At 38.7% G+C, this 25889-nt stretch overlaps 1 protein-coding gene across 1 annotated transcript in view; it reads right to left on the bottom strand.

Moving 5' to 3' along the window:
* Positions 1-1763: 1763 nt before the first annotated feature.
* Positions 1764-25889, bottom strand: part of LOC113022517 (guanine nucleotide-binding protein G(i) subunit alpha-2-like) — a 63909-nt gene continuing 39783 nt past the window's right edge. Inside the window, exons 2-9 of the mRNA XM_080301884.1 lie at positions 16987-17029; positions 11412-11553; positions 9232-9392; positions 6643-6771; positions 4217-4346; positions 3891-4044; positions 2860-3070; positions 1764-2758 (exon numbers count right to left, since the gene is read on the bottom strand). Of these exons, the coding sequence (XP_080158010.1) occupies positions 2880-3070; positions 3891-4044; positions 4217-4346; positions 6643-6771; positions 9232-9392; positions 11412-11553; positions 16987-17029 (950 nt within the window). The 3' untranslated portion in view covers positions 1764-2758; positions 2860-2879. The remainder of the gene's footprint in view (positions 2759-2859; positions 3071-3890; positions 4045-4216; positions 4347-6642; positions 6772-9231; positions 9393-11411; positions 11554-16986; positions 17030-25889) is intronic.

Genomic DNA, 25889 nt, shown 5'->3' with positions numbered 1-25889 from the left:
TGTTAAATGCTTTTGGTGGTGATAGTTTTGTTAGAGACTGACCAAAAAAGTTGAATAGTCTGTAAATATTTGTTGATCAGCTATTATCTCTATATGCATGTGTCCACCAGATGGCAGTCTCAGTGTTTTTAAAATTCGTGCATGCCTCTCGCATCAAACAGAAGACATTATTGAAGCAATAAAAAGCTGTATATAGCAGGTCTCTTACTTTCAAATTAAGAAGTCTTCCTCCTGTAAATGAAAAGAAACATCAAGCACAAGCAAAACACTTTTTAACACTTGTGTTTAACCCGTGAACGCCTAGTGTTTTATATGAGACACGCAGATTTTTGTTTTTGAGACTTCTACGACATCAGCGAGATTTTCCCCCTGAAAAATCTAAATTAATAGAACAATAAATTTTTCAGCTTTTTTTTTTTTTTTAAATAAAGGCAGATGTAGCAAATACGATAAAAATGAAAACTCATGGCAATAAAAATGTAATTAATTTTTTAAACAAATTTGTCAGACTGTTCCATAAACTCCTGGCTTTCTGGCAATTATTTCATGGTTCAGGTTTTAAAGGGCTAATGCAGCACTCCTTTAGTCTTTTTTGGTCTAATATAAGGAGTAGCTTATGCCAAACAGATGCATGTTTACCAACACTGACTGTTGTACACATTACTGTGCAAAAGTACTGTAACCCCTCGTTTCTTTGTATTTTGTTTGGGAAATGGGTGCAGCGATTTTTGTGATTAGAAACCTATAAATACAGTACATCAGTTCATCTTCCAACAAGCTTAAAAATCATTCTTTGGTTTATTTTTCAACACAGCCTGAGCTCTCTTAGTCAAGCTTTCTTGCAATTTCTGTAAGTAGTCTTCAGGAAATGTTTTGCAGGCTACTTGAAGGACATTCAAAGCTATTTTTTAGATGTTGGCTGCTTTTGTTCTGTTCTTTGTCAAGACGAGCACACACTGGTTCAGAGTAATTGAGGTCCGGGCTCTGAGGAGGCCAATCCATAACCAATAGTTACACATATTTTCTAACCAGGTAATCTTTTACCAGATGTGGGATCACTGTCATGCTGAAAAAAGAAGCCAATCCCAGTACGACACTTTCCAGATGATATTGCACAGTGGGTTAAAATCTGATGGCATTTTCCTCTGTTCATAATTGCGTCACAATTTTGACAAGATCCCCAACACCACTGGCTGTGTAGACACAACACTGGTTGATACCTTGAATTTACTGCTTGAATAATTCATTGGTCGGTGTTAAAAAAAATCCTCTGAAAATTAGTCAGTGACAAAGACTGGAATGAAAAAAACAAACAAACAAAAAACAGCCAAATGTGCAAATGAAAACTTTGAAAGACCTCCAGAAAGCCCCAAAGCCCGGAGAACTATTTAATCAAGCGCACCTAAAAAGAAAAATTACAAATTAGTCACCTTGGAAGCAAAACAAAGGGGGGTGGTTCAAGACTTTTGCACAGTACTGTAGCTGTGTTACAGTTCACTACATTTGCCAGCTTTTGATCAGCTGCTCTAATGCTAAAGTCAGTCATCTGTGGAGAATTTAAGGCCAGGAGCATTCTTTGCTTGATGAACACAAAGATATGTATTACTGGAGTTTAGTTCTTCCTCCGTGGCTGAAACCATCTAATCAAAACCTGCTTAGCCATGATATTAAAAACAACCCTTCGGTTATTTTACTGGTGTAAAACCATCAACCCTTTGTTTGAATCATCTGTACAAATTTACAAAAAAATATAGTATCAAAGCTCTCAGTGAACATTTTATTCAGTTATCACCTGAAACATGAACTGGCAGCAATATTAATGTAACACAACAGACAGGAAACCCCAATATACCGAGTCTGGTGATGTCTACTTTTATTTAAATTAAATCATAAAGGAATTTTTAAAGCATTTTATTATTTACCAAAAACACTAACCTCTTTACGGAATTAGATTTTTGTCTCTCATTAACAATCACAATACTACTCAGAGATTCTAGGCAGCAGAGCACAGTAGGTCAAACAGTTCTGAAAGCATTTCTAAGAAATGGTTGTAAACAGAAGTCAAGGCACAAATATACTGCAACAGACATGGAAATGATACTATAAAAGTGAAAGAATGTTAGGTACACACATACTTTAAATATTGTTTAGAATTGAGCCACAATTTCCCCCCCAGCAGGTGAAGCCATTTTTTCTTTTTTAGCTTTTTAATTTTTTTTCCTATTTTTTTTGTTTTTGTTGGAATGTTACATACTTTGTGTGGATTACAGAGCTAATATTTGCCAAGTTGAGTCATGCAGAATATATACTTTTTGCTATGAATGATGAACTGATGTAAACATTATAACAAAAGCACTTTTTTATGAATCATATTTTATGTCCATGCCTGTGCTTCAGCTCTTAAAAAATAAGCATCATGTGATTAAAAGGTTAATAATTTGCACATTGGAATTTCTAAAAGTAAAATGAATGCATATATATATATATATGCAAAAGAAAACATTTCCCCTCCTCTAGTAACTGAAAATAAAGAAAAACAATAAAATAGATGTTGATTTTTGTGGTCATAGCCCAAAGAGTTAATAACACGAGCAACTGGATCAGCAATTGTTGAAAATCTGCAAGGCTCGTCAGGTTTTCAGTCTCTTAGGTGTCTTTTTAAAAAGCAGATCAAAGCATAAATCGTGGTTGGCCAGTGCAGTCATTCATGATCCGTGTATAATCCCCCATCGCTATGGTCAGAGCGGTTCAAGTAATCCTAACAGAAACACAGAAAACAAACAAAAATATCTCAGTCACTTTGGTTTATGAATCCACATGGCTCTTAGTGACTTCAAGTCCTTTCTTCTTTTGACTCACCTCGACTCTCAGACTGATTTTCAGAAAAGGCCACAGTCCTTCAGGTTGTTCTTGATGATGACATCGGTGACGGCATCAAACACAAACTGCACGTTCTTGGTGTCAGTGGCGCAGGTGAAGTGGGTGTAGATTTCCTTGGTGTCCTTCTTCTTGTTCAGATCCTCAAATTTGGTCTGGATGTAAGTCTGGGCCTCCTCGTACGTGTTGGGGCCTGAGAAAAGTTTCAGGAGAGCTTAATCAGTGTGGAAAAGAAGTCAAATCTTTTTGCTGATAGGCAGAGACAGTTTCACTTGGCACTCATCCAAATCAACTCTTTTCCAGCAATTCCTACAAATCAAGTATTATTATTTCCTTATCCTGCATTGTAGTTGTGCACGTAGTTGCAACTTGCACCTTTATGCATGGGCAGTCTGTTACATTTAAGTCAAAGAAACCCCCGTTTTACTTAAGGACCCCGAGGAATGTTGTTTGCACTTTTCCTTTCTCACATGTAGCAGACGAGAGTTTACTGCCTGCTTCTAAAGAGTTCTCAGGTGAAGGATTTTCCTGATTAGAGCACGCAGCAGGAAGGACACATGGAGTGCATTTGCTTACACTGTACCGATGTGAATCTTTTAAATTTCATATTTTCATTAAAAATGGGGGCACCTTTCTTGTGCCAAAACAGTACGCTCATTTCTGGCTTAGTGGAAAGCAAGTGGGGAGGAGGGGAGTATAATTTGCATCCAGAAGATTTAAAGAAGATTTTGGGAAAGTGTTGTAAAAACACCTTCAGATTTTGTTTTCTAAAAAGTTGCTCATTTCTGACACATGAATTGACTGATAATGCACAAGAAATACAAAGTGGGGCTAGATTTTGTTTCATGATTTCATGAAAAATACAGGTTGGCAAGTGAAAACAAGTCTCAAAACAGGTTTTTCGTGTTTATCATTCTACACAGTTGCAACGTTATCACTGGGCTTGCTATAAAGAATAAACACAATGACAAATGTGTTTATGATTGTGTTTGTACTGAGGCAGTCATACATACCAGTGTACTCAGGGAAGCAGATGGTCAAAGGGCTGTGAGCAATCTTCTCCTGAAACAGGTCCTTCTTGTTGAGGAACAGGATGATGGACGTCTCTGTGAACCACTTGTTGTTGCAGATTGAGTCAAAGAGCTTCATGCTTTCATGCATCCGGTTCTGGGTGGGCCGGGCACAAATGCGGAGATAAAGAGATTATTAGAGAACACTACGAGACCACACAAAGGAAATGAATTCACTGAAACCTCGGCCCTCCTTCCAGTTCTTTTCATTTTCTTGGGACTGGACTCCAATGTGAAGTTCAGCAACTGTTTTCTAAGTGTTTACTCACCATCTCTTCATCCTCAGCTAGGACCAGATCATAAGCACTCATGGCTACACAGAAGATGATGGCTGTGACTCCCTCAAAGCAGTGGATCCACTTCTTCCTTTCTGACCGCTGGCCTCCAACATCAAACATCCTGTACAAACAAACGCAGTGTAAACATATTCCTATGAGGTGGATGGGACTCAGCAATGAAGGAAACATTTTTAGGTCTCTCGACCTAGTTTCCCACTTCTGCCTCTCTTCAGGCCTCTGCATTTCCCTGCCTCCTGAAGGCATTTCAGCACAGTGCAGCTGGTAACAAGAAGACTTAAGGATGACGCATGGTGCGGAAGGTTTCTCACTCAGATTATGTATAATTTATTCATGAAGATGGAGAGGACTTGGATGCACGAGCGAGGATGCTCATCTCGACTGTGCCAGACTCAATATTCCTTCTTTTCAGCTTCTCAGAAGATATAGTTGACCGTTTGTGACATTTTAAAGCAATACTCATATTATGACAGTATTCTTCCTGCTGAGCAGAATTTGATTCACTACGCAGCACTTTGGCTCTCCCAAAACGGCCAGCTTTGTGCCGACTGAAGCAGGAATCTTTAGAACAGTGACACACTTTACACTGTTTACCCCACCAGTGTGCTCATCCACAGCACTGCTCACATAAGTCATATATATCATACACTCCAGCACGAAAGAGACTGGATTAGGTAAACACGTCTGCATGGATTTGGTTAATGTCCTTTACAAAGGATTACTTTATATATCGAGACACGATGTGACGCCTTCCACATGGGAGCCACACACTGACACGCTTATTTACAGTAAACTGAGTGAAGAGGTGTTGAATATTTTACAAATACTTTCCCCTGTTGTTTGACTACTGTGCGCATCAGATATGAAGTATAATGTGGTTGTGTGTGGTTATAGCAATGGGGGTAACACCACTAGCAATAATCACAAACAAAAACATTTCTGAGAAGCATGGCTAGAAATCAGTGTTCAAATTTCCAAAACAGCAACAGTTTGCATTCCTGCAATTATTCCACTGATGTGTATAATCCTGCAATGGCAACCATTCAGTCACTAAAATCTCACACGTTCCCACAGTTTACTCGCAATCACTGATATCGATCTTTGCTCATCACTGAAGGTTTTCCCCTCTTTTTTTTTACGCTATGAATCGTAAGTAGAAATGTGACATTACAGTACAGTAATGGATGGCATGAGCTGTTAAAGGTTAAATAATACTAATAATAATGGCCTCAATTGTTCAAATGAGCAACTGCTCTGCAAACTGGAAAATAAATAAATGTTTTCCTTTCTGAGAATTTTATGACTTTCAGTAAAGAAGAAACATTGTGTGCTGCAAAGAAGCCACAACAGTTACAGTGCAAATATAAAAGCATGATTCATAAGCCCATAAACACACTTTCTTGGCTGCTTTGGCAATATTCAAAAAGTTACTAGAAGTAGTGGAGCCCAAACTCTTTGAGGTCATGTATATCATCATATATACATGACCTCATCATTACTTGACTTAAGCCTTTATCAGTGAGGAATCATTCACAGTTACTTCATTTGCATTATAACAACTGAAAAAGCTAAATAATTAAATAGCAGCTGAAAATGGTCCTCGGGAACACAAGATTTTCAGTGTGACATGCATCCAACACTTTATGGACCTCTACACAGAACCTTTCGATGACAACTTGTAGTCAAAGCAGTAAAGCATCATTTTCTGAGAAAGGCGTTTTTATGTGCATATTAAATAGAGCTTAAAGTGACATTATAAAGCCTGGAAGATCAGATTAGACTGCAGTGCTTTTGTTCAGTCATTTTTTGTTCACATTCATAATTTAATGTTATCAATATGTAAGTAAGAATGCTCAGAGCAATCACAAAAATGCAGCACTACCCCTCAGCCTACTAATACACACACACCTATGGTATCAATTTAAAAATCCTGCATTTACAAGATTGTCTTAAAACTTGACCTCGATGTCAAGGTCACCAGGATTCGAACTCGTCCGACCTTCAGCAGCTGCACCCAAGGTATCAATTTCAAACGTCTACATTGCCTCATTTTTTGAGTTATCACATTTGCAAACTTGCATATCCACCTGCCCGCCTGCCCAGCGGTTTGACGACAAACCCCATCATCCGTTTATAGCTGAGGGGTAAAATGTAAAGGTGATGCGTCTCATGCTCTATGATTAACTGTATTATTAGATAAATGTTAAATTCCTGACTCATCAAATCCATGTCTTTTAGTTAGCATGCTTAAACAATTATTCACTTTTGATGTTTAAACAGTTGGGGGGAAAAGCAAAAAAAAGTTACAGGTTACAGCCTAATGTATCTTTTTTAAATTTTGAATTTTGTTTCATAAAATTAGCTTAAAGAGCCGAGAAAAACAGTAAAAGAAGTCTTACTTGAAGTGCAGGTCCTTGAAGGTGAAATGTGTTTCCACAATGCCTGTGGTCTTGACTCGAGTCCGCAGCACATCTTGCTGTGTGGGGATGTAGTCTGGCTTGGCTATCCTCTCCAGGTCATTAAGGTAGCTGATGGAAGGATACAAACACATTGCTATTTATCAACCTTAGAGCATCCTCCTCTAACCTAACAAAGGGTGTTTCATCTTGAGATACTTTGTTGAGGTAAGATGTGAGAGAATGTTCTTTCTGGTTCAAAGCCCCATCTGTTCCTGGAGACAGACGTGAGACATGTCTCATGCTGGCAGTAACAGCACCGGCAGCACATTGCTGTCTAAACACAGACGAATTTATGATCGTATTACATGTGTTGACATCCTGTCAGAGAACACCACAAGACTGCTTGTCCTTTAAGTTTCTATCTACCCAATCGCATTTAAAAATGAACAAACAAAAAAAACAAAAAAAAAAAAACAGTCACGAATACTTAAGATGGACTTAATGGGCTTTTCCTAACTTGAATTTTAATTGCAGACAATTAATTTCACTATGGGGATCAATTAATAGCATCTTAAATGTAACACAAAATAGCTCTAAACCAACTGAAAAGTTTTACAAATAATATTTGAAGCTTGCTTTAAAATGCCGCAAACGTCGCAACCTGCGGTTTGTAAAAGCTCAAGTTTTTTCTCATCAAACATTCAGCAATCATAAAATAATGCTGTATGATCAGCAGCTCAAATACAAAATTCTGCTGAGACACTGAGATCTTAGTCTTTAAACAGACACGAGCACAAAGGGACAGTGTCTTTTGTTTATCTCATCTTATCTCATAAACTACACAGAAAGAGCTACAGGGCGAACATATAATCTGTCCATCTTTTAATGCAGTATTCAGCTGCATAAAAAAAAGAGTTACTGTGCAAGTGTTGGAACTTAATTTAATCTCCAACAACACCACAACCCAAGTGTAAATATTTGAGCTTTCATACCACTACTCATTCAGCATGCCTGACAGTGTAATCATAATCCCACTCAGCCCAGAGAGTGGTTTAGGCTGCTTTTGGTGTTCATACATCAGATTTAAGAGTGTTTGGTTTGATCATTGTGTTTATAAATCCTGTATATTCATAGAATTTGGTTCTTAACTGCAGTTGTTTTTTGGAAGGTTGGTGGCTTTATATTGTCACGTTTATTACACAGAAGTTTAAGACACCTGGCACAAGGCTACAGTAGATCTGTAGCCTTGTGCTGGAGCTGTTCTGCTGAGAAAACGATGTACTGACAAAACATCTAAAATACACCAAGCATCTTTTACTCAAAGAGCAAAATATGTGTGATAGACCAATACTGACCCAGCTTATGTATATAGACGTGGATGAGAGAAAGTAATAAACTTAGGGGTAAAGCCTCTTTTTTAAAAAAAAAAATGAAGACAAAAAGAAGAAGAAGAAGAAGAAGAAGAGCAGATCCAGGGTGTGATAGAAGAGAGGCCTCGGTTAATGTGCGCTGTGCCATTTTCTTTCTCTTTTATCTCCTCCTTTTCTTTCTCTCCCTCTCAGCAGGTACTCAGATATGGATTATGGTCTTGTGCCAGACTCATCTGGTCCTCAACCTACTCACTCTGCTCTCTATAAAAGCAATGATGAAACACTGTAGTGTCCACTCCCAGAGGTGCTAAATGTGAGGCCGTGTTAGCAGCATGTTTCAGGGTCCCCTCAGCTATAACAAGGGCGGTGAACACGAGACTGAGATGTTATGATTATACAGGCCAACACAAACACAGAACAATATTATTCTCCCTGGATGCTAAATATCACCTGGAAGCACTTAGCACTACACTGAAACCTCACAGCACAATCTGGAGGTGTCATCGATCAAAGTGTCATTATCGAAGGGTTTCTATTTAAACAGAAAGCAGTGCTGTTAATTGCTGCTGAAGCTTGTAGGGATATAGTGGTTAACAATGCTGTCTATTCCCCAAGACTCCCGAGGGTGGACGTGATAACCACCTCGCACCGGTAGCGTCTCGCATTTACCTCATTCTCTTCCCATTATTACACCAGTAGATTAGAGCGATGCAGCCAACAAATGGGGCACTTAACTGATAAGGGTCATTGAGCTAATTAAGACCTGCAGAGAGACTGAGCTCGACTCTGTTGTCCGTATAAGGCAAAGCCACTGATAAAATTAAACACTGATGTCTTCAATATTAATAACCATTACTGTTCCCTGCGCAAGCTTTGTCAGTGTTTGATGTGATGAAGTAGAGAATATAGGACAATATTAAACATAACAAAGAGGAATCTAATAACAAGAAAGGCCAAACTAAAAAAGCAAAACAAATGGAAAGTAAATTAAATAAATTAAAAAATACAAGTAGAACAAAAATAACAAAAGGTTTGGATATTGGGGATTAACCTACTTATAGCAGTAGTTTTAAACGTTAGCTCTAAATCTGGATTAAGGAATGGTTCCATAAATTAAACATGTTTTTTTGTTTTGTTTTTTTTAAATGCCTTACAGTACAAGATACGCCCACGAATGTCTTCTTGTTTTTTTCCACTCCCAGGTTATTAAGGCACTTACTAGGCTGCAGAGTCGTTTAGCTGGTACTCTCGGGCCCGTGTGAAGCAGCTCTGGACACCGCCATCAGCCCACAGTCGTTGGATGATGTTGGACAGGTCCTCTGGCAGGGTGCCCTGCTCTTCTGCCGCTCCTGACAGCGCAAAAAGTTGGCGAGCATCATCCTAGTGCAAAAAAAACAAAACATAACATACACATCAATATATAAAAATGCATTTATTCTTATTTTTCTTCATGAAGAAACAGACTGATAAGTCTAACACTGCAGGACTTTGCTTTCACATAGCTTCCATTGTATTTGTAGTTTGCATGGAAAAATAATCCTGGCTCAGAATACATTTTATAATTACGAGACATAAGATACTAACTTCATTAGTTAGGGCAAAATCAGAAAAAATATTATTACAGTAAAACCATCAATCACTGAACCACAGAATTATTTTTTAAACCAATTGAGAAAATTGAAACTTGTGTTTATTGAAGCGTACAGCCAAGATTCCCTGGGTTACTGATATTCTCATTAAAATCAGTTATTAAATTTGGTAACTGGTTATATGCCACCGCCACAGAAAAAACAAACAAACCTGCTGTTATTCCACGTATTCTGTGTGTGCTTATGGTAATTTTGCATTTTAAAGACTGATATCTTGATCGGCATCAATTAAAAATAGCACAAACTACAAACCCTACACACTTCTGGTTTCATAACCAGAGACTTCTTTTTCTTTCCACATTACGTAACTTGAATTTCCTGTAACTGTACGACCTTCAAACAAGTCAATCAACAGGCTCGGGTTAATGATTCTCACGGCTTCATCCAGGCATACCCACAAAGTGATGGTAAAAGTACGTGTATGCTTGTATTCTCTCTCTGTCCTCTGTGTCAGTGTCCTGCAGCTCACCCTTACCCCTCGCAGTCAAGTTTACGGGAGGTAAACAATATTCTGCATTACGAAAACTCAAATCCCTCAGTGATGATTCAAAACAGGTGTGTTTTTAGTGAGCTCAGCAACACACAGACATACAAAAGAGTTCTGTGCACTCTAAATCTTGTGAATGCTTCAATGTTAATGTGACTAAGATTAATCTGATTGATAAAAGGAGTATATGTCTGAAAGTGCCGTAACTGATCCTATATCAGTACCTTGCATTCACATTTATTTGGTAAACAATGAAGACGCATGTACACAACAAGTGTAGAGTAAAGCAGCTTGTTTCTTCTTGACTGAAATGATTGAAAGACACAGGATACTAAAAAGCTCTTTGCAGCTCACCTCAATGGCGGTATGCTTAACTTAAAAATTACTTTTTAATACTCTGTCCGGCAGAACCCGTCATGCAGCGCTTACTACCTTGGCAGAGCCAATCCTGACACACAACAGGCAGTTGTGTCAGGATTGGCTGGCGCACGCACACACGTTTATACAGCTACACTGAAATAAAGGTCACCCAGGAGGGTGAAATTTGGAAAACATATCAAATGTGTTTAAAAAAACCAAATCAAGGATTATTCGAGTTACAAAACAATCAAAGTTTCACAGCCTGCATGAATCTAAGATGGGGTGGAATATGAGGCAAGAATCACATGAGAAATTATAGCTCAGTAGAACAAATGATTTTGTTTCATGTTCTCTAGAGTAAAGACTGACTTTATTTCTGTGATCTTTTTATGGGTGGTACTCTGACACTGCAGGCTTCCATCTTCAATATCTGCTGCCCAGTGTTCATTTATGAATAGAATAGATCACACAGCACTTAAAGAGAAATTCTTGATCTGCATAATTTCTGCTGCCTCAAATCCTTAAATCCTCAAGATATGAAGGGTTATGAAGAAGGCAGAGAGGAAAATTTTGGTAGTGATTAGTCAAGATGATATCACTAAAGCTTAACTGCACTATACTATCCTGCAGGTTTAGTATAACCTTGAATGGCAAAGTTAAAATTACGTGGGAGCATTGGAGCACTTCGACCCTTTGTCTGCATTTTAATGTATATTTAACATTAATTATATTACAACAGGTGCACTGAGCAAAGTTTAAAAGTCTAAAGCTCAGAAGTTTCCGGTGACTTATGAAAAGAGCTGCAAAATCTTAACATTTTTGCATCACTAATATCATTTCACTCATATCTCCCTCAGGGAGAGGATGGCACTGGGTGAAAAGTTCTGTATTTTAAAGACATACCGCTCTGGCAGACTCCTCATAGTCAACCTTGAGGTTGGCCATGGCTTTGATGATAGCCATAATGGACTGGATTGTGTTGCTGTAGACGACCGCTCTGTACTGCCTACACTCATCTTCTGAGTATCCATCCTCGTGAATAATCCTGGAGAAAAGAGGGAAGGATGGTGATTCAGATAAAGCAACAACCCATACATAATTTATGTTAAAAAACTAAACTTAGCAATTATTCACAAAGCTGAATGCTGCTATAAAATGAAAAGTACTGTAGCAGACACCTAAAAAAGAACATGTTAAAACAATAGAAATGTATATTTCATGAGATTAATTTAAAAAAACAACAACAACAACAACAACAACAACAACAAACACACACACAGATTTGCATGTGATGCTGCTGGTCTGAGCTACTGGGAACGTTCAGGTGTTTTATATCATTCAGTTACAAGAGACTAGAGCAAATATTTACTTGCTTTTTGAGTTGTATAGATACAACTGTAGAGAGGGGAAAAAAGCATTTGTTTGAAAAGACAGAAGCCTCTGGGCTGGAAACCAAACAGAACTATCTTCCCCAGCCTGCCTCAGCCAGGATGTTCAGTGGTTGTGTGATGTGCTGAATAGGACCTCATTAAAATGCAAGAGAGCCCACTGTGAAGCAATGTGAGGCGCAGCCAAAATTACTGAAAGCGCATGGGTGGCTTCCTCTCACACTAAATGATTTTAGAGAATTACGTCCTTACAAGTGACAGTCTTGTAAGGCAAAAATAAACTTGTCATTAAACTCTTTACAACTAAGAACAATCAGGAACTTGATATTTGGCACAAAACTGTTCAAACATCACATGAGGTTTCTCATGTGATGTCAGGTGCACATTGCTTGGGAGTTTTCCGCCATAATGGACATGAAGCAACTGCCAGTTGCTAAGGAAAAATGTGTTCCCGGCTGGTTGGAAGTGATTCCTGAACTTTTCTGGCTCTTGCTATGTGAAATTAGTTGCAAAGAAGGTCCTACACCAAAAACCTCCTACTGACTGCCAACTGATCGGTAGTTCAACTTGGAGACCTTTGTCGTCAAAGCAAAAGCTGTTCTGCAGCAACTATGTTTTAAAGTATGTAACTTTTAATTTGAAGGCAATCGATCTCTATGTCAACTTTGCGTTATACTTTTCATATTCACTACAGCGGTTTCTAGACGAGCTCATCACTTCCACCAAGTCCACAAACATACAGTCCGGATCAAAAGTTTAAGACCACTTGAAAAATGCCACACAAAAAAAAAAAAAAATCATATTTTCAATGGTTGGATCTTAACAAGGTTCCAAGTAGAGCTTCAACATGCAGCAAGAAGAAATGGGAGTGGGACAAAACTTTTTTTGTGCGTGCAATTTATTGAAAACAACACTGTTTCACAGCTGATCAACGTTTAGGACCACATGCCTTTAAAAGACCGAATCTGTGCAAAAATGTGGATTCATTGTCATTTTCTGTCAGGTAGTCACACTGTCATGATGTTCTGATGGCGAAGGCAAAAAACTGTTCTTTTTTGAACGTGGTCGGGTTGTTGAAATGCATAAGCAGGGTCTCTTGCAACGCGCCATCGCTGTTGAGGTGGGACGTAGTAACACAGTCATTTGGAATTTCTTAAATGATCCTGAGGGTTATGGAATAAAAATCTCAAGGGGAAGACCCAAAACAATTTCACCAGCACTGAGCTGGAGGATCCAATTGGGTGTCTGTCAAATCCTTGACCCTTACTGGTGCCGACTGCATCAGACAGCATCTGAGACTGAAGGGCTTCAAAAACAAAAACATCTTCAAAGACATCGTCTCCTTGAATGCCACAGAACTGACCGTTTGGACTTTGCAGGAGAGCACCAAACATGGGACATTGAAAGGTGGAAGAAAATTTTATTCTTTGATGAGAAAAAAAAATTTCACCTTGATGGTCCTTATGGTTTCCAACGTTACTGGCATGACAAACAGATCCCACCTGAGATGATTTCTAGGCGCCACAGTGGGCGCCATAAGGGGCCGCTTTTTCCTTCGGTGGAACAATGGAGCTTCAGGAGGTGCAGAGGTGTCAAAACCCAGCTGGCTATGTCCAAATGTTGCAGAGAGCATCCCTCATGACTTAGGGCCCTCGTCTGTGTGGTGACAACTGGTGTTACAGTTTTTTTTGGAGGTGTGGTCCTAAACGTTCGATCAGCTGTAAAGCAGTCTGTTTCAGTTTAAGTGTTGTTTCCAATAAATTGCATGCTCAAAAAAAAAAAGTTTTGTCTCACTGCCATTTCTTTGCTTTTTTTTCTTTTTTTTATTTAAAGAACTTTATTTAACAAATAATGAGTTTACAACACACGAACAGATGAAGTATACAGAAGAACAGAACATGAACACACAAAACCAGGGGTAAAAAGAAAAAAGTAATAATTATATGAATACACGCAAAATTTCACATATATATTGTTTTGAGAGCCTTTTTGTTGGTGGAGTCTGATATTGATTGTATGTACAATTCCACATCCTTAAGAAAATGACAGAAATATGGTGTTTTATTAGTAAACTTACATTTATGGATAAAAAATTTAAAGTATTAACAAATTTATTATAAAAAAAACATTTATCATTCTTCTTGGGGAACTTAAAGAAACAGAATAAAACATTTTCCCGTCGTAAAGAAAACTCCCTTAAAATATGGACAATAACAAACCTGCTAAATTCCTTCCACATCTCTGTTTGAAGAACAGTACAAAAAAAGATGTCACCGTTTCTGGGTGATCCCCACAGAAAGTACAATTATTCTTTATGTCCCTTTTAAATTTTACCATGTAGTGACTGGCTGGATAACATTTATGTAGAATTTTAAATGAAACTTCCTTCACCTTATTTACAATCAAATATTTATGGGGGATCATCCAGACTGTCTTCCAGTTGATATCTGGAACATATCGGTTCCAGTAAGATATTATATATGGGAGAGAGACCATATCTTCTTGGAATAAACTACGTATTCTCTTATTGCTGTTACCAAGTTCCTGTGAAAAGCAGATTTTTCCTACTGCTGACTCAGCTGGATCTGGGAGCTCACTGCCATTTCTTCAAATCAGACCTTCAACATGAAGGTCTGATTTGAACCTTGGTAAGGTCCAACCAAGCAAAATATGGTTTTTTTTGCCATTTTTTAATTGGTCTTAAAACTTTTGATTGGGCCTGTATTAGTGACCAAAGCAATCACAAGGTGTTTTTTTTTCCCCCTCAGCTGATTGGGAAATAAACATTTTTCCCTGAAAACCAGTGGCAGTCAGATGACTGACTCTCAACCAATCAGGGAATACTCAGTTTTCCCTTATGAGTGGCGATGGTTGACCATTCTCTAGGGCATATGACTGGGAGCTTAGTCATCGAATTGTCACACATCCAAAATTACAGACAAGTTAACGTCACGTGGTTACCGGTCACATGTCTGCAAAACCTCAAGATTTTATTTATATGTCAACACAGAAAGTACTCGCACATCATCCATCAAAATGCAACAACATGTTTGATTTCTGGAAAGGTTATAAACACCAAGAGTATTAGAAGAGTGAGTGGATTTTCTTATTTTAATTTAGTTTTTATTGTTGGAATATGCTTAGTTTAAATTTAGTTTTTATTAGTTAAAGTGTTAGTTTCAGTCTTTTTAACTATTACTTTGTTTTCTTTTATTACTGTACGGAGGGCATGTGTCAAAGGCTAGATTTGGGAAAAGTCAACACATTTTACAGGAAAAACACAAAACATCATGAATGCAGCAGACTCAGTGTTGTAGACACACTCATCAGTGCCTCATCAGGCAGCATCATTGTGTTTATTTTATATCAGTTAACTTCCCAAGTTCACAAAATACTTTCAGTTTAATTCTTTTCAAAAGACCAGTTTTTATTTTTATTTCTGTTAACTAAAGTGTTTTGTCACATGTAGTTTTAGTATTTAGTTTAGTTTTTCTTAACTATATCAATCTTGTTGATTTTTTTCCTCATTTAACCATTTTATGACTGCTGGTTTCAAGGCCTATAATGGTTGTTGTATTGGTCTGTGGCGTCATGTACAAAAGAGTGACATCCCCACAGCCTCATCACCATCTGTGGCGGCACTGAGGGCGTGGCTACTTGCTACAATATTCTTTGAACAAGTTTATTGTTTTTTCTTCCTAAGTTTTTTCTCTGACTTTCACCAGCGGATGTGGCGTCACTTTTGGGCTGCCCCAACTTCTGTGAGGGGGACACCGGTGGGTATAATGGGCCTGTATGCCCTGTGGACCGGAGGGAATTTTTTAGAGAACTCAAAAAAATTGTAATCCACTCATTTTGTCATTTCCTGGAAATGTCAAATTTTTTGGCAAGCTCAAGTTGTCACAACCTGGATGTTTACCAGTAGAATTTATTTATAGTACTTTAATATTTTCAAAACTAGATTAAAAGAAACCCCCTCAGTAATGCTGCAGGCCCCCTGGGAGTCTCACACCTTTTTTACAACAAAAATTCTTCTTTTCATCATTATTAGTAATGGAAAAATTCCACACACCAAATATTAAATTTATTTTGTACTCTGACGAAGGAAGACAAAAATGCTGAATCTCTTTCTCTCTCTTTTTTAGTTACTATGGGATTAATGCTAATGATGCATCGAAAAAAAACAAGAAAAAAAAACAACCCACATCAAGCATATTAATGTGCCTGTGAGCAGGTTTTCAAGAACTATATGAGTGCTTAGTAAGCTGCAGCAAGTGAAGAAAATCTACACAATGTGTATGACCTGATGCGTATTTTATGCATTCGTGCACCGGAAATAAATGTTCGATATCAGTGTAAGAGCGAGTAAAGAGTGTTTCAGAGACTGATGAGAGTGAGAATCAGGCGAGAGACCAGCAGTTTCATTTATGAGTACAGAGTAATCAAAGCCTATAAATACACAGGAGAAACCATATTAGTGCTTGTATGACGAGCTTCTCATACAATTACTACATCTGGTGTAAATATTTCTACAAAACCTCTAAAAAAATCCTTGTATCCTTATCAGTCTGTCTGACAGTTTCAGGTTATGAAGCAACCATCTGGCCTGCACAATATAAAATCATCACTTCTGACAAATAAAATTAACACTTGTGATAAATATATAAATATTCTGTGTATATTAGCTACAGTATACAGTTCCTTATAATTTCTGCTTTAAATGTACTTTTATTGTTATTGAACCACACACACCAAATATTACTGTTTTATAGTGGCACAAAGCAACAATTTGTCTTATTTATCTTTTAATAATGGAGCCTTAAGCCATTATTAAAGGCTCCATTATTAAAATGCATAAAAGAAATATGTGATGTTTTTTTTCCAAGATTATAGCTCTCTCACTAATTTGTTCACACAAAACAAAAGAAAAACAGGTGGCTCAAGATGTACTTAAAATAAATAGTTAAACAACACCAATGGCACATTTATACTTAAGCATAAGTGATTTTATACAATCACTTATGCTTAAAACATATACTGAATTGGCATTCATGATGGGAGGAAAAGCAAAACAATGAGCAGTCACTCACTTCATCTGCTTCACAATGGTGCTCTTCCCCGACTCCCCAGCACCTGCAGAGAGAACAAAAACAGGCAGAGGTTAAAAATATGCTCCTGTTAGCTGAGAAATGTAAACAGGCAGCCAGTAAGGCTGGCTCACATCTGGACCCTCGTCTTATCCCCTGCATAAGTCAGCTCTACAGTCTGAATTCAAACGGCAATGCAGGGATCTGTTAATTTCACAGCAGACACATCACAGCCACTCTCAAGAAACTACTTTTATCGTAGTTAACATTTTAATGGAAATGTCTTGCACTGATAGGATATAGGCTTTTCTTATCCTCTACTATGTTTATTCTAACAGCCTGAGGCAACCAGAGAGAGCTCATCTGCCACAAGGAATCTAACACTACACGCAGACGTACACCCAGGGGTGCCTGTCAGTGCACTCTCTGCTCGTACTCGCCTGGGGTAAAGTCTTTATGGGATGACCCTCAAAATACACTGCTACGCAGCATGCACAATCAAGCCCCAGGGTAGGAATGGGCCAAGATACTTTCCACAGACAGCTGTCAGCTCCTACTCCTCCATGGTATACAAGTGAAGACACTAATAGATCACATGCAGTTCGCCTTTCAATAAAAACAGCTTACACAAACATCCAACGATTTAGATTAACTAAAGTCGCTTTGTGTGCGGTGTGTACTATGATTAAATATATGACCAAAAACCACAGCAATGTCTGAGTGGACAAAAGGTGAAATTGTGCTGTTGTTCAGCAGGATATTGCGACATTCTCAAATTTACGTTATCCTCATGGTTATGAGGCAACTTGCAATTCACACCATGATGGAGTATTCATGAGGCAACACAGTCTCTGCGGCACATTATGAAGAAATGGAAGAAAGATGGACTGTCCCTGGCTCTTTGAGTGTAAAGTAAAAATTACAAACTGATTCCGTATTTCAAATAACAATGATGCAGGTAGAATAAATAAAAATGTGGGGTGTTCACAACATTTTAATCGATTATTATTCTCAGAGTTCAGATCAAATACTTACACTTGAATAAATCATATTTGCTGTCATAGACTTTTCTTGTTTTATTTATGTTGTATAAGCTGAAGCAGTAGTATTTAGTAGTAGTTAATAGGGCTGGGCGATTGGGCGATATAAACGATATACGATAGACAATAGAGATTTTGACTATACCGCTCTATCGCGATAGCGTATGTTGATGATGTCATCAAGCTGCGCCTGTTTTGGTTGAAAGCATCGCAGCGGCTACAACCATTATCATCTGCAAATTATGCCAGCCGACAGTCATAGCAAAGAGATGAAGCACTTTTGAAATATGGGGAAAGCCAAAAACTGCGCTTCCTCCACTTCCGTAACATTGATTCATTAATGTTGAATTCTCTCACAGCTGTTCTATTCCCATGTTGTTGCAGTATATTAATAACTAACCTCGTATTGTGGATGAATAATCTCAGTTGTTCTCCTGACTGAAGTTTGGCCCGTGTATAGCATCCTGCTATGTGATTGCATTTGTCTATAACCACCAGAATCCCTCACGTTAACTTTTATCGAGTGGAAAAAAAGTTGGCGTTCATCCTCCAGCTCCACTGTGCTAATGTTATGCTAACATAGCTGTGTCGCTAGCAATCACGTAGCACAACATTATATACCAGGTAGTCCAACTTCAGTAACCCTACAAACGGCACTGCTGTTTAGTTTTCTGTCTTCATTTATGTTGGAAGTGATAGCAGAGCTGTACGTTTTAATTGGTTTCAAAAATCTCTCAGTCAGAACATTGTATGAAATGTTTAGGTGGAAACTAGCGAGCTAACTCCTGTTAACTTCTAACTCTGTTAAATTTAATAAATTCTGTTTTCATGGATGTTAAACTTAATTGTTACACCTGGTAAAGCAGCAACGCTGATGATTTTATTAAAGATGAAAGAATTTAGACTGTTTTTAACTCTGTGTTCTTTTGGAGTTTTGGACCCAGATTACTCCGCGAAGCTCCTCACTGCGGCAGCCGTAATGCTCTGACAATCCATCAAGCAGTGCCGCTTACCAAAGTTGTACTAAAACATTTTTTAACAGATTTCTGCACGCCAAAATCGGTTCGAGATCCTTAAGCACAACCAGAATTCATACATAAGGCACAATCTCGATTTTTGAGAAAATTAAAGGATTTTAAGTGTGCCCACTTAAATAGTGTGGAAAACACTTATACAGAAGAAAAGAATATATCGCGATATATATCGTTACCGCACGTGCTTCAAATTATACCGCGATATGTATTTTAGGCCATATCGCCCAGCCCTAGTAGTTAATAGGGATGGGTACCGGTATCGCACCAGTTCTAACATAAACGGTAGTAACCAGACCGAAAAGCAGCGCACATTTTGGTGCTTTATTTCGGTGCTTTTTTTCCAATGCTTTTTTTTTCCTGAGCTGTGATACACTTCTAGCCAATCATTTTACGTTTCTGAGGATAGTAGGCGGGTCCAGGTACGTACGTTCTTTTAGAGCAGAGCTACAGATTAAAAATGCCCAAGGCGAAGCGTTCAAAAGTCTGGCTGTACTTCACAGCAAAATATGCAAACTCAGCAGCCTGCAACAAGTGCTTTAAGCTGATACTTTGATACAGTGCAAAGGAGGTAACACCTCGAATCTGATGAAAGACCTGGCGACGCATAGCGTTTTTTTTAAAAGCCGAGAAATGCGCCGTATTTGATAGCTTGCTGCGGGTGGGTTGCCTGTTATTGGACCTGGAGTTAGCAACATCCCCCAAAAACCCGAAGAGGAGAGTCCTGGCCCCTAGCCCTGCCAGTGTAGCAGAAATGATGAGGATGATGATGCAGCAGCAGCCGTTCTTCTCTGCGGGAGTAGCTTAATGTTGTTCGTGTGTAATTTACGTTGAGTAGGCTAACCGCGTTATTACATTAATGCATGTAAGGTGAACTAGCAAACACTGTCGTAGTTACATGCGGCTGTCTTCTTGTTTGATGGCAGATACTCCCTTCACCCTGGCCTAAAAGGCTAAAATGACCAAAGAAAAAGTGGAAAACAGCAAAACATGAGAGGTTTTTGGACAAAGTTTGTGTTTTTTCCATTGATTAAGCACTGTTTCCAGCCAAGAGTGATACCATATATGCCCCATAGCTGCAGAAAAGGCTAACATTGTTATCTTTTTACAAAAGAAACAGCTGAACATGAGAGGTTTTTGGACCAATTTTGTGTTCTCCATTCTTTAAGCACCGGTTTGAGCACCGTTTAAGCACTGGCACAGTTTCAAAAGTACCGGTTTGGCACCAGTATCGGATAAACCTAAACGATACCCATCCCTAGTAGTTATTTTAACTATATAGCAATAACAGGGCCCTCTTGGGAAAAAACACAGAGTTTATAAATCTGACTGACCAGAGCTGAGATAGCTAGCCTTTCTCTTACCACACCTACACACAGATTCTTCTGAAAGTAGTAAACAAGCACTTTGGAGTTTGACCTGTGAAGCTAAAACTGCTAACAGAAATGAGTAATGATGTCTGGCACATACCTTGATGCCACTGCTGCTTTGATTAACAAATAACTAGAAGCTTTTGATATCGTATAATACAAATACTTTCTGTGATAATTGCACTGATACTACCAATCCTGTTATTTTCACACAGCATACTTTGATCACCATGTCTCATTTTGAACTACACAAGTCCAGAAGACTGCAGATCCATAAACACAGAGACAAGTCATTCCCACATGCCATTTCAATACTAGTGCTAGGAAACATTTCATGAGTCAGTGCTGAATAGAGTCCCTCCACAGTTACCTATAACTTGTGACTGAATACACAAAATGTCAGACAATCCAACTGCCCCACATGCTAGACTTAGCCCCTTCTTTAAAAAAATATATTTTCAGTATACGCAAGGACATGAAATGACAAACAAATTGATGCATATACTTTAATTATATGAAGAAAATGCAGCAAGGGATCACACTGCTGGTGGAAAAGCAGCAGACGAGGAAAAGTGGAAAATAGGGGGAAAATAAATACTGTCCACTGCCTAGCAACTGGGCAATGTGCACGACAGTTGTGGTTGTGTCTGACTCATGGCAGAAAATGAGGAGAAAAACAACACAGAAGGGGAAACAGGACTGCCAGTGCCCAATGTCCAGTTTCATTTGAACAAGATCAGTCAGCTTTAGTGTTTAGCTTACTCTCACATGAGTATGTTAAAAACACACACAAACATACACACAATATAAAAGATGAAGAATGTTAGTGTGCATACATGCGTAGCTCATCTTGCTTGCACGAGTGTTGCTGAAGTAGGGCTTATTAGCATGAAGATGTGTAGTACTAGGAAAAGCAGCAGGGAATTTGTAAATCTCCCAGCAAGACTCAGGAAATTGTCTGATTACTGATGGGTTACCATGTGACTGGCAGAACCAACACAGAGATAGTACAAGGTGCCAGGAAGCCCACAGGATTAACTGGGGTCCAGCTGCAGCTGGATGAAGCTGAGGCCTGACCCGTACATCTCCCTGTATATAATCTGTGAATCTTTGAGCTTCTGTACCAACATTTCTTCAAAATGGTAGTAAAAACTGAATCGTACACTCATGTCTACAACCCAGCAGCAGCAGAAGTAGCACAACGAACCAGATTACAAATATCGAGAGCTGCACGACCAGCCAAAATGTTGAGACATCAACACACCATCATCTAACAAGCCCTTCGGAGACTGACTGAATTTCCAGATTTGGGGATGGGGTGGGCTGTCATTAATACATTTGTGTTAAAGGGAAATGATCCCAAATGACTGTGGTACTTTTTGGATGTATTCCCTTCACACATTACATCAGCACAAAAAGAAAAAAACTTCAATCAAGTCCCAGGTCGCCACAGAGAGAAGAACTTATAATCGCAGAAATGGAGAGAATGCATCAATTCCACCGGGTTATGTAAGACATCAAAAACAATCCATTTGTGCGTGTGGTTGCTCCAGGCCACCCAGTGAGTTTCATTAATTTAACTGTTAAAGAGCAGACAGAGATTAAGAAAAAACCATGTCATGTATAGGGACCCATTTGGTTTGTGATTTCTACTCAGTTAAAACCTAAATGAGTTTGCCTGTAATTGGGTATCTACCCTTTTTTGCAGATGAGCTGGTAGCTGCTTTATGTCATATTGGAATGAAATGCAATTACCTCTATTATCCTAAGGGAAACCTATCCGCTCTCTGTGTGCCAACAGGTGGTTTAATGTTTGGATACTTGTAGGTGTTAAATTAACCACACAGACAGTAATCCCCAAAGCATGAAGGGGAAACACTAATTATCTCTGCAGAACTTCACCTCACTAACACAGACTCCCTTGAGGGACAGTCATTGTATGTACAGCCTTTAAGTCTATTAGAGCCACATTTGTCTCGGCAGGGAGAATGTGATGGTTCAAATGCACACAGCAGCACCACCACCTGCTACTGCCCAAAGAGTTGAGTTGGGTTGCAGTAATAGTATGGCTTATTAGCAGTCATTAGCTCCAAGCTACAGAGATTTCCTGAGGGCTAATTTGCAGATTAAGCCTCAAAAACAGATCCATTAGCTCATTTTTTCCTCTCTTCTTAACCTAGGAACCTATGGGTTGACAAGATTTTAGTTTTCTTATGCAGAGACAGGGTCTTAGAGGGGAAAAAACAACAACAAAAATCAAAGCTCTATCCACCCCCCACATTTGACCAGCAATGAAACATGACAAGAGGAATGACTCTAATGTTTCTGTGAGAATTCCCGGCATGCCCACACCATCTCTACAGTTTTGTCGTTTGGGTGAAGCAAGAAGAAACAGACAAGTCTAGACAACACAAGAAAGAAAATGAAAGGTTCTTCCTGCTGTTGTTTTAAGATTCAACTGCCTGATATGATGAACTTTTATGCACTGTGTCATCAGCACTATTTTAATGCTAGAAATGAATCGCGTTGAAAATGAAACTAGTTTCAAAGACCCACCTCCCATGGCATTAAAGTTTTTATGCTATGTATTTGAATAGATGTGCATGTGTTTGGAGCAAGTGTGATCTATCCCGGTGGGACTGGGAGCAGGACAAAGACAGCAGTGTGGGTCCCTGCTAGCTGAGAACACAGGCCCGCTGTTGATGTTTAAGATGCGACCACTGCAATCAGTGCTATAGCTCACACAAGTTACTCACACTGCACCACTTCCTTTCACTCAGCATGACAACTTACTTGGGCAGCCATAGCCTTTCTCCAGCAAAAACATGACAAAAGGTAAATCTCAACAGACAACAGGCACTTAAGAGTCAAAACAGACAATATTGAACTCCCTTTTACCTTCTTATTGTACAACCAAGTCCCCTAAACTTTCCTTACTAAGCACTGAACACAAAAACTGGGCTGGGAGGAAATCCAGCAACTGCTCTTAGATGAAAATTATGTCTGAGGGACATTTTGGTCAGTACAATCCGGTTGTTAAGTCTGACGTCACTAGCCGTGTCTGGGCCTAAACTCTGCTGCAGGTCCATATATCAAACGATCACTATGGCATTACTGAGAGTTGAAAAACTGTCTAAAGTCTTTCATCTTTAATAAAATGATCAGCGCTCTGCTCTACCAGGTGTAACAATTGAGTTTAACATCCAGGCATCCATGAAAACGGAATTTATGACATTTAACGAGTTAGAAGTTAGCAGGGAGTTAGCTCACTAGCTTCTATCTAAATACAATATAGCATGTCCTGACTGCGGGTTTTGGAAACAAATTAAAACGTACAGCTCTGTTATCACTTCCAGCATAAATGAAGACAGAAAACTAAACAGCAGTGACGTTTGTAGGGTTACTGAAGTTTGGCTAGCTGGTATATAATGATGTGCTACGTGACCGCTAGCGACACAGCTATGTTAGCATAATATAAACAAGCTAACTTTTTTTCCACTCGATAAAAGTTAACGTGAGTATTCTCGGTGGTCAGGAACAAATGTAATCGCATGGCAGGATGCTGTAAATGGACCAAACTTCAGCCAGGAGAACAACTGAGATAATCCATCCACAATACGAGGTTAGTCATTCATATACTGCTGCATGGGCTGGGCTGTAGTTACATCCTAAGGTTTTAAAAACTGAGCTTAAATAAATGATTAGTGGTAATAAAAGCCGAGGGAGATCAACAGTGATCACTGACTGTTTTAGGAGCTTTTTGAGATTAAATAGAAGAAAATACAAAACATTAAACATGTTAACAACACAAAAGCCATATTAAACGCAGACTACTTTAGGACCGGAAGTAGGATTCGTCACGTCATCACTTAACGACCGGATATGAGGGGGTGTACTCACTTTGGATTTTTGTTATTAGAGTGAAAAAGAGAAAAGAAATTCTGATGTGGTTTACATGGAAAATAAATACAAATAAATCAAATTTTCTAGTATATTTGGACATGATATGAATATAAGATTTTTTTAACACTTGCATTTAGATTTTCTATCTTCCTGGCTGACACCAGAGTTACAATAACCCACACTATGGATTATTATGCCTGCACTTCAAACACCACTTTGATATAATATATTCCAATTAAAGTTTCATAAAGGCAGTTTTTCTTGCAGTCATTTTGTGCTGCATTGCTTTTAACTGCATACTGTGCGTGCTTATGATATTGTGAACACTACTGAAGCTGTATGTTTCCTGGAGGTTTTAAGCAGCTTTTACAAACTGTTAAAAATATTTAAAACATACTGTTGTTGTGTAATGAGACTGTTTTCTAACCATCTTGACAATTTGTATTAAACCCTTAGGCACACAAGAAGAAAAGAAAAAACAACCGTAGCTGCCGCAAAATAACTAGAGCAAAAGAATACATATACATTAAGTCTGGCTTATTTTTCCACTGAATTTACAATGGCCCTATGGTCAATCCTGTCCCCAAGTCAGAACTGAGCTGATGAATAAATCAATATGTGACCCCTTGGTGACTGGCTGATCCATGGAAATCTATTTCAACCCTCAAGATAATAGAGGCAAACATTGGATGTCATAAGGCTTCAAATCAATATCCACTTAGAGCAACTGAGACTTAATACTGTTTAGCACACTATGCCATTTTTTCATTATATTTGCTTGGTGCTGATAAATACTGGCTGCAGCCTTGTCTGCACTTTGACTCACTTGAGACTTCTAACAATTTATTTTTCCTCGCTTTCCACAGTCTGAGATATACAGATGCACAAATAGCACAAGACGTGTGAATTCTCACAATTTCCTTACTAATATCTAAACATATAGTACATCACACGAAACAGCAGAAACAGAAAGTAAGTAATAAAACAGCTTATGACAGTGTACACTAAAGCAATAAAGTGAGCAATAGGACCTCAAAGAAACCGAAGTAGAGAAGGGCAGAGTTAGATGGGGGAAGATAAAACCAACACACCCTGAACTCTTGGATGTACATGGAGCTTTTATACAACAAAATATTCATTGTCCCCTCCCCAACTCATAACTAATTTCTCCCTCTTCTACAATCAAATTTATTTTATATTCCACCACTTCTCAGACTCTTCCTCCCACTGTCCTCAGCCGCCTACACACCAACAGTGAGTGGCCCTATGCCGCCTGCGCCTCTCAGCTACATGTTAAGAAATGTGCCAATGTAGAAACCTGAGGACTTCAACAATGCACGTGCCACTTCCTATTCTCAAAACTAGTCAAGAAGGAAATGGAAGCAGCTTGCATGAACATGTGTAAGCTGTAGAACACAAAAACACACACACACAGATATACCCATACATATCTGCCTGTTTGAAAGACGGGGACAGCGATTCGGTCTCATCCGACAGATGGCTACAAAGCCTCGGGCAAAGAGCACGTCTGGACAGCACACTGACAACTGCTGCCATGAATG

This window comes from Astatotilapia calliptera, chromosome 5 (assembly GCF_964374335.1).
Source record: "Astatotilapia calliptera chromosome 5, fAstCal68.1, whole genome shotgun sequence".
NCBI classification, from domain to species: Eukaryota; Metazoa; Chordata; class Actinopteri; order Cichliformes; family Cichlidae; genus Astatotilapia; species Astatotilapia calliptera.
This window is presented reverse-complemented; position numbering and strand designations above follow the sequence as displayed.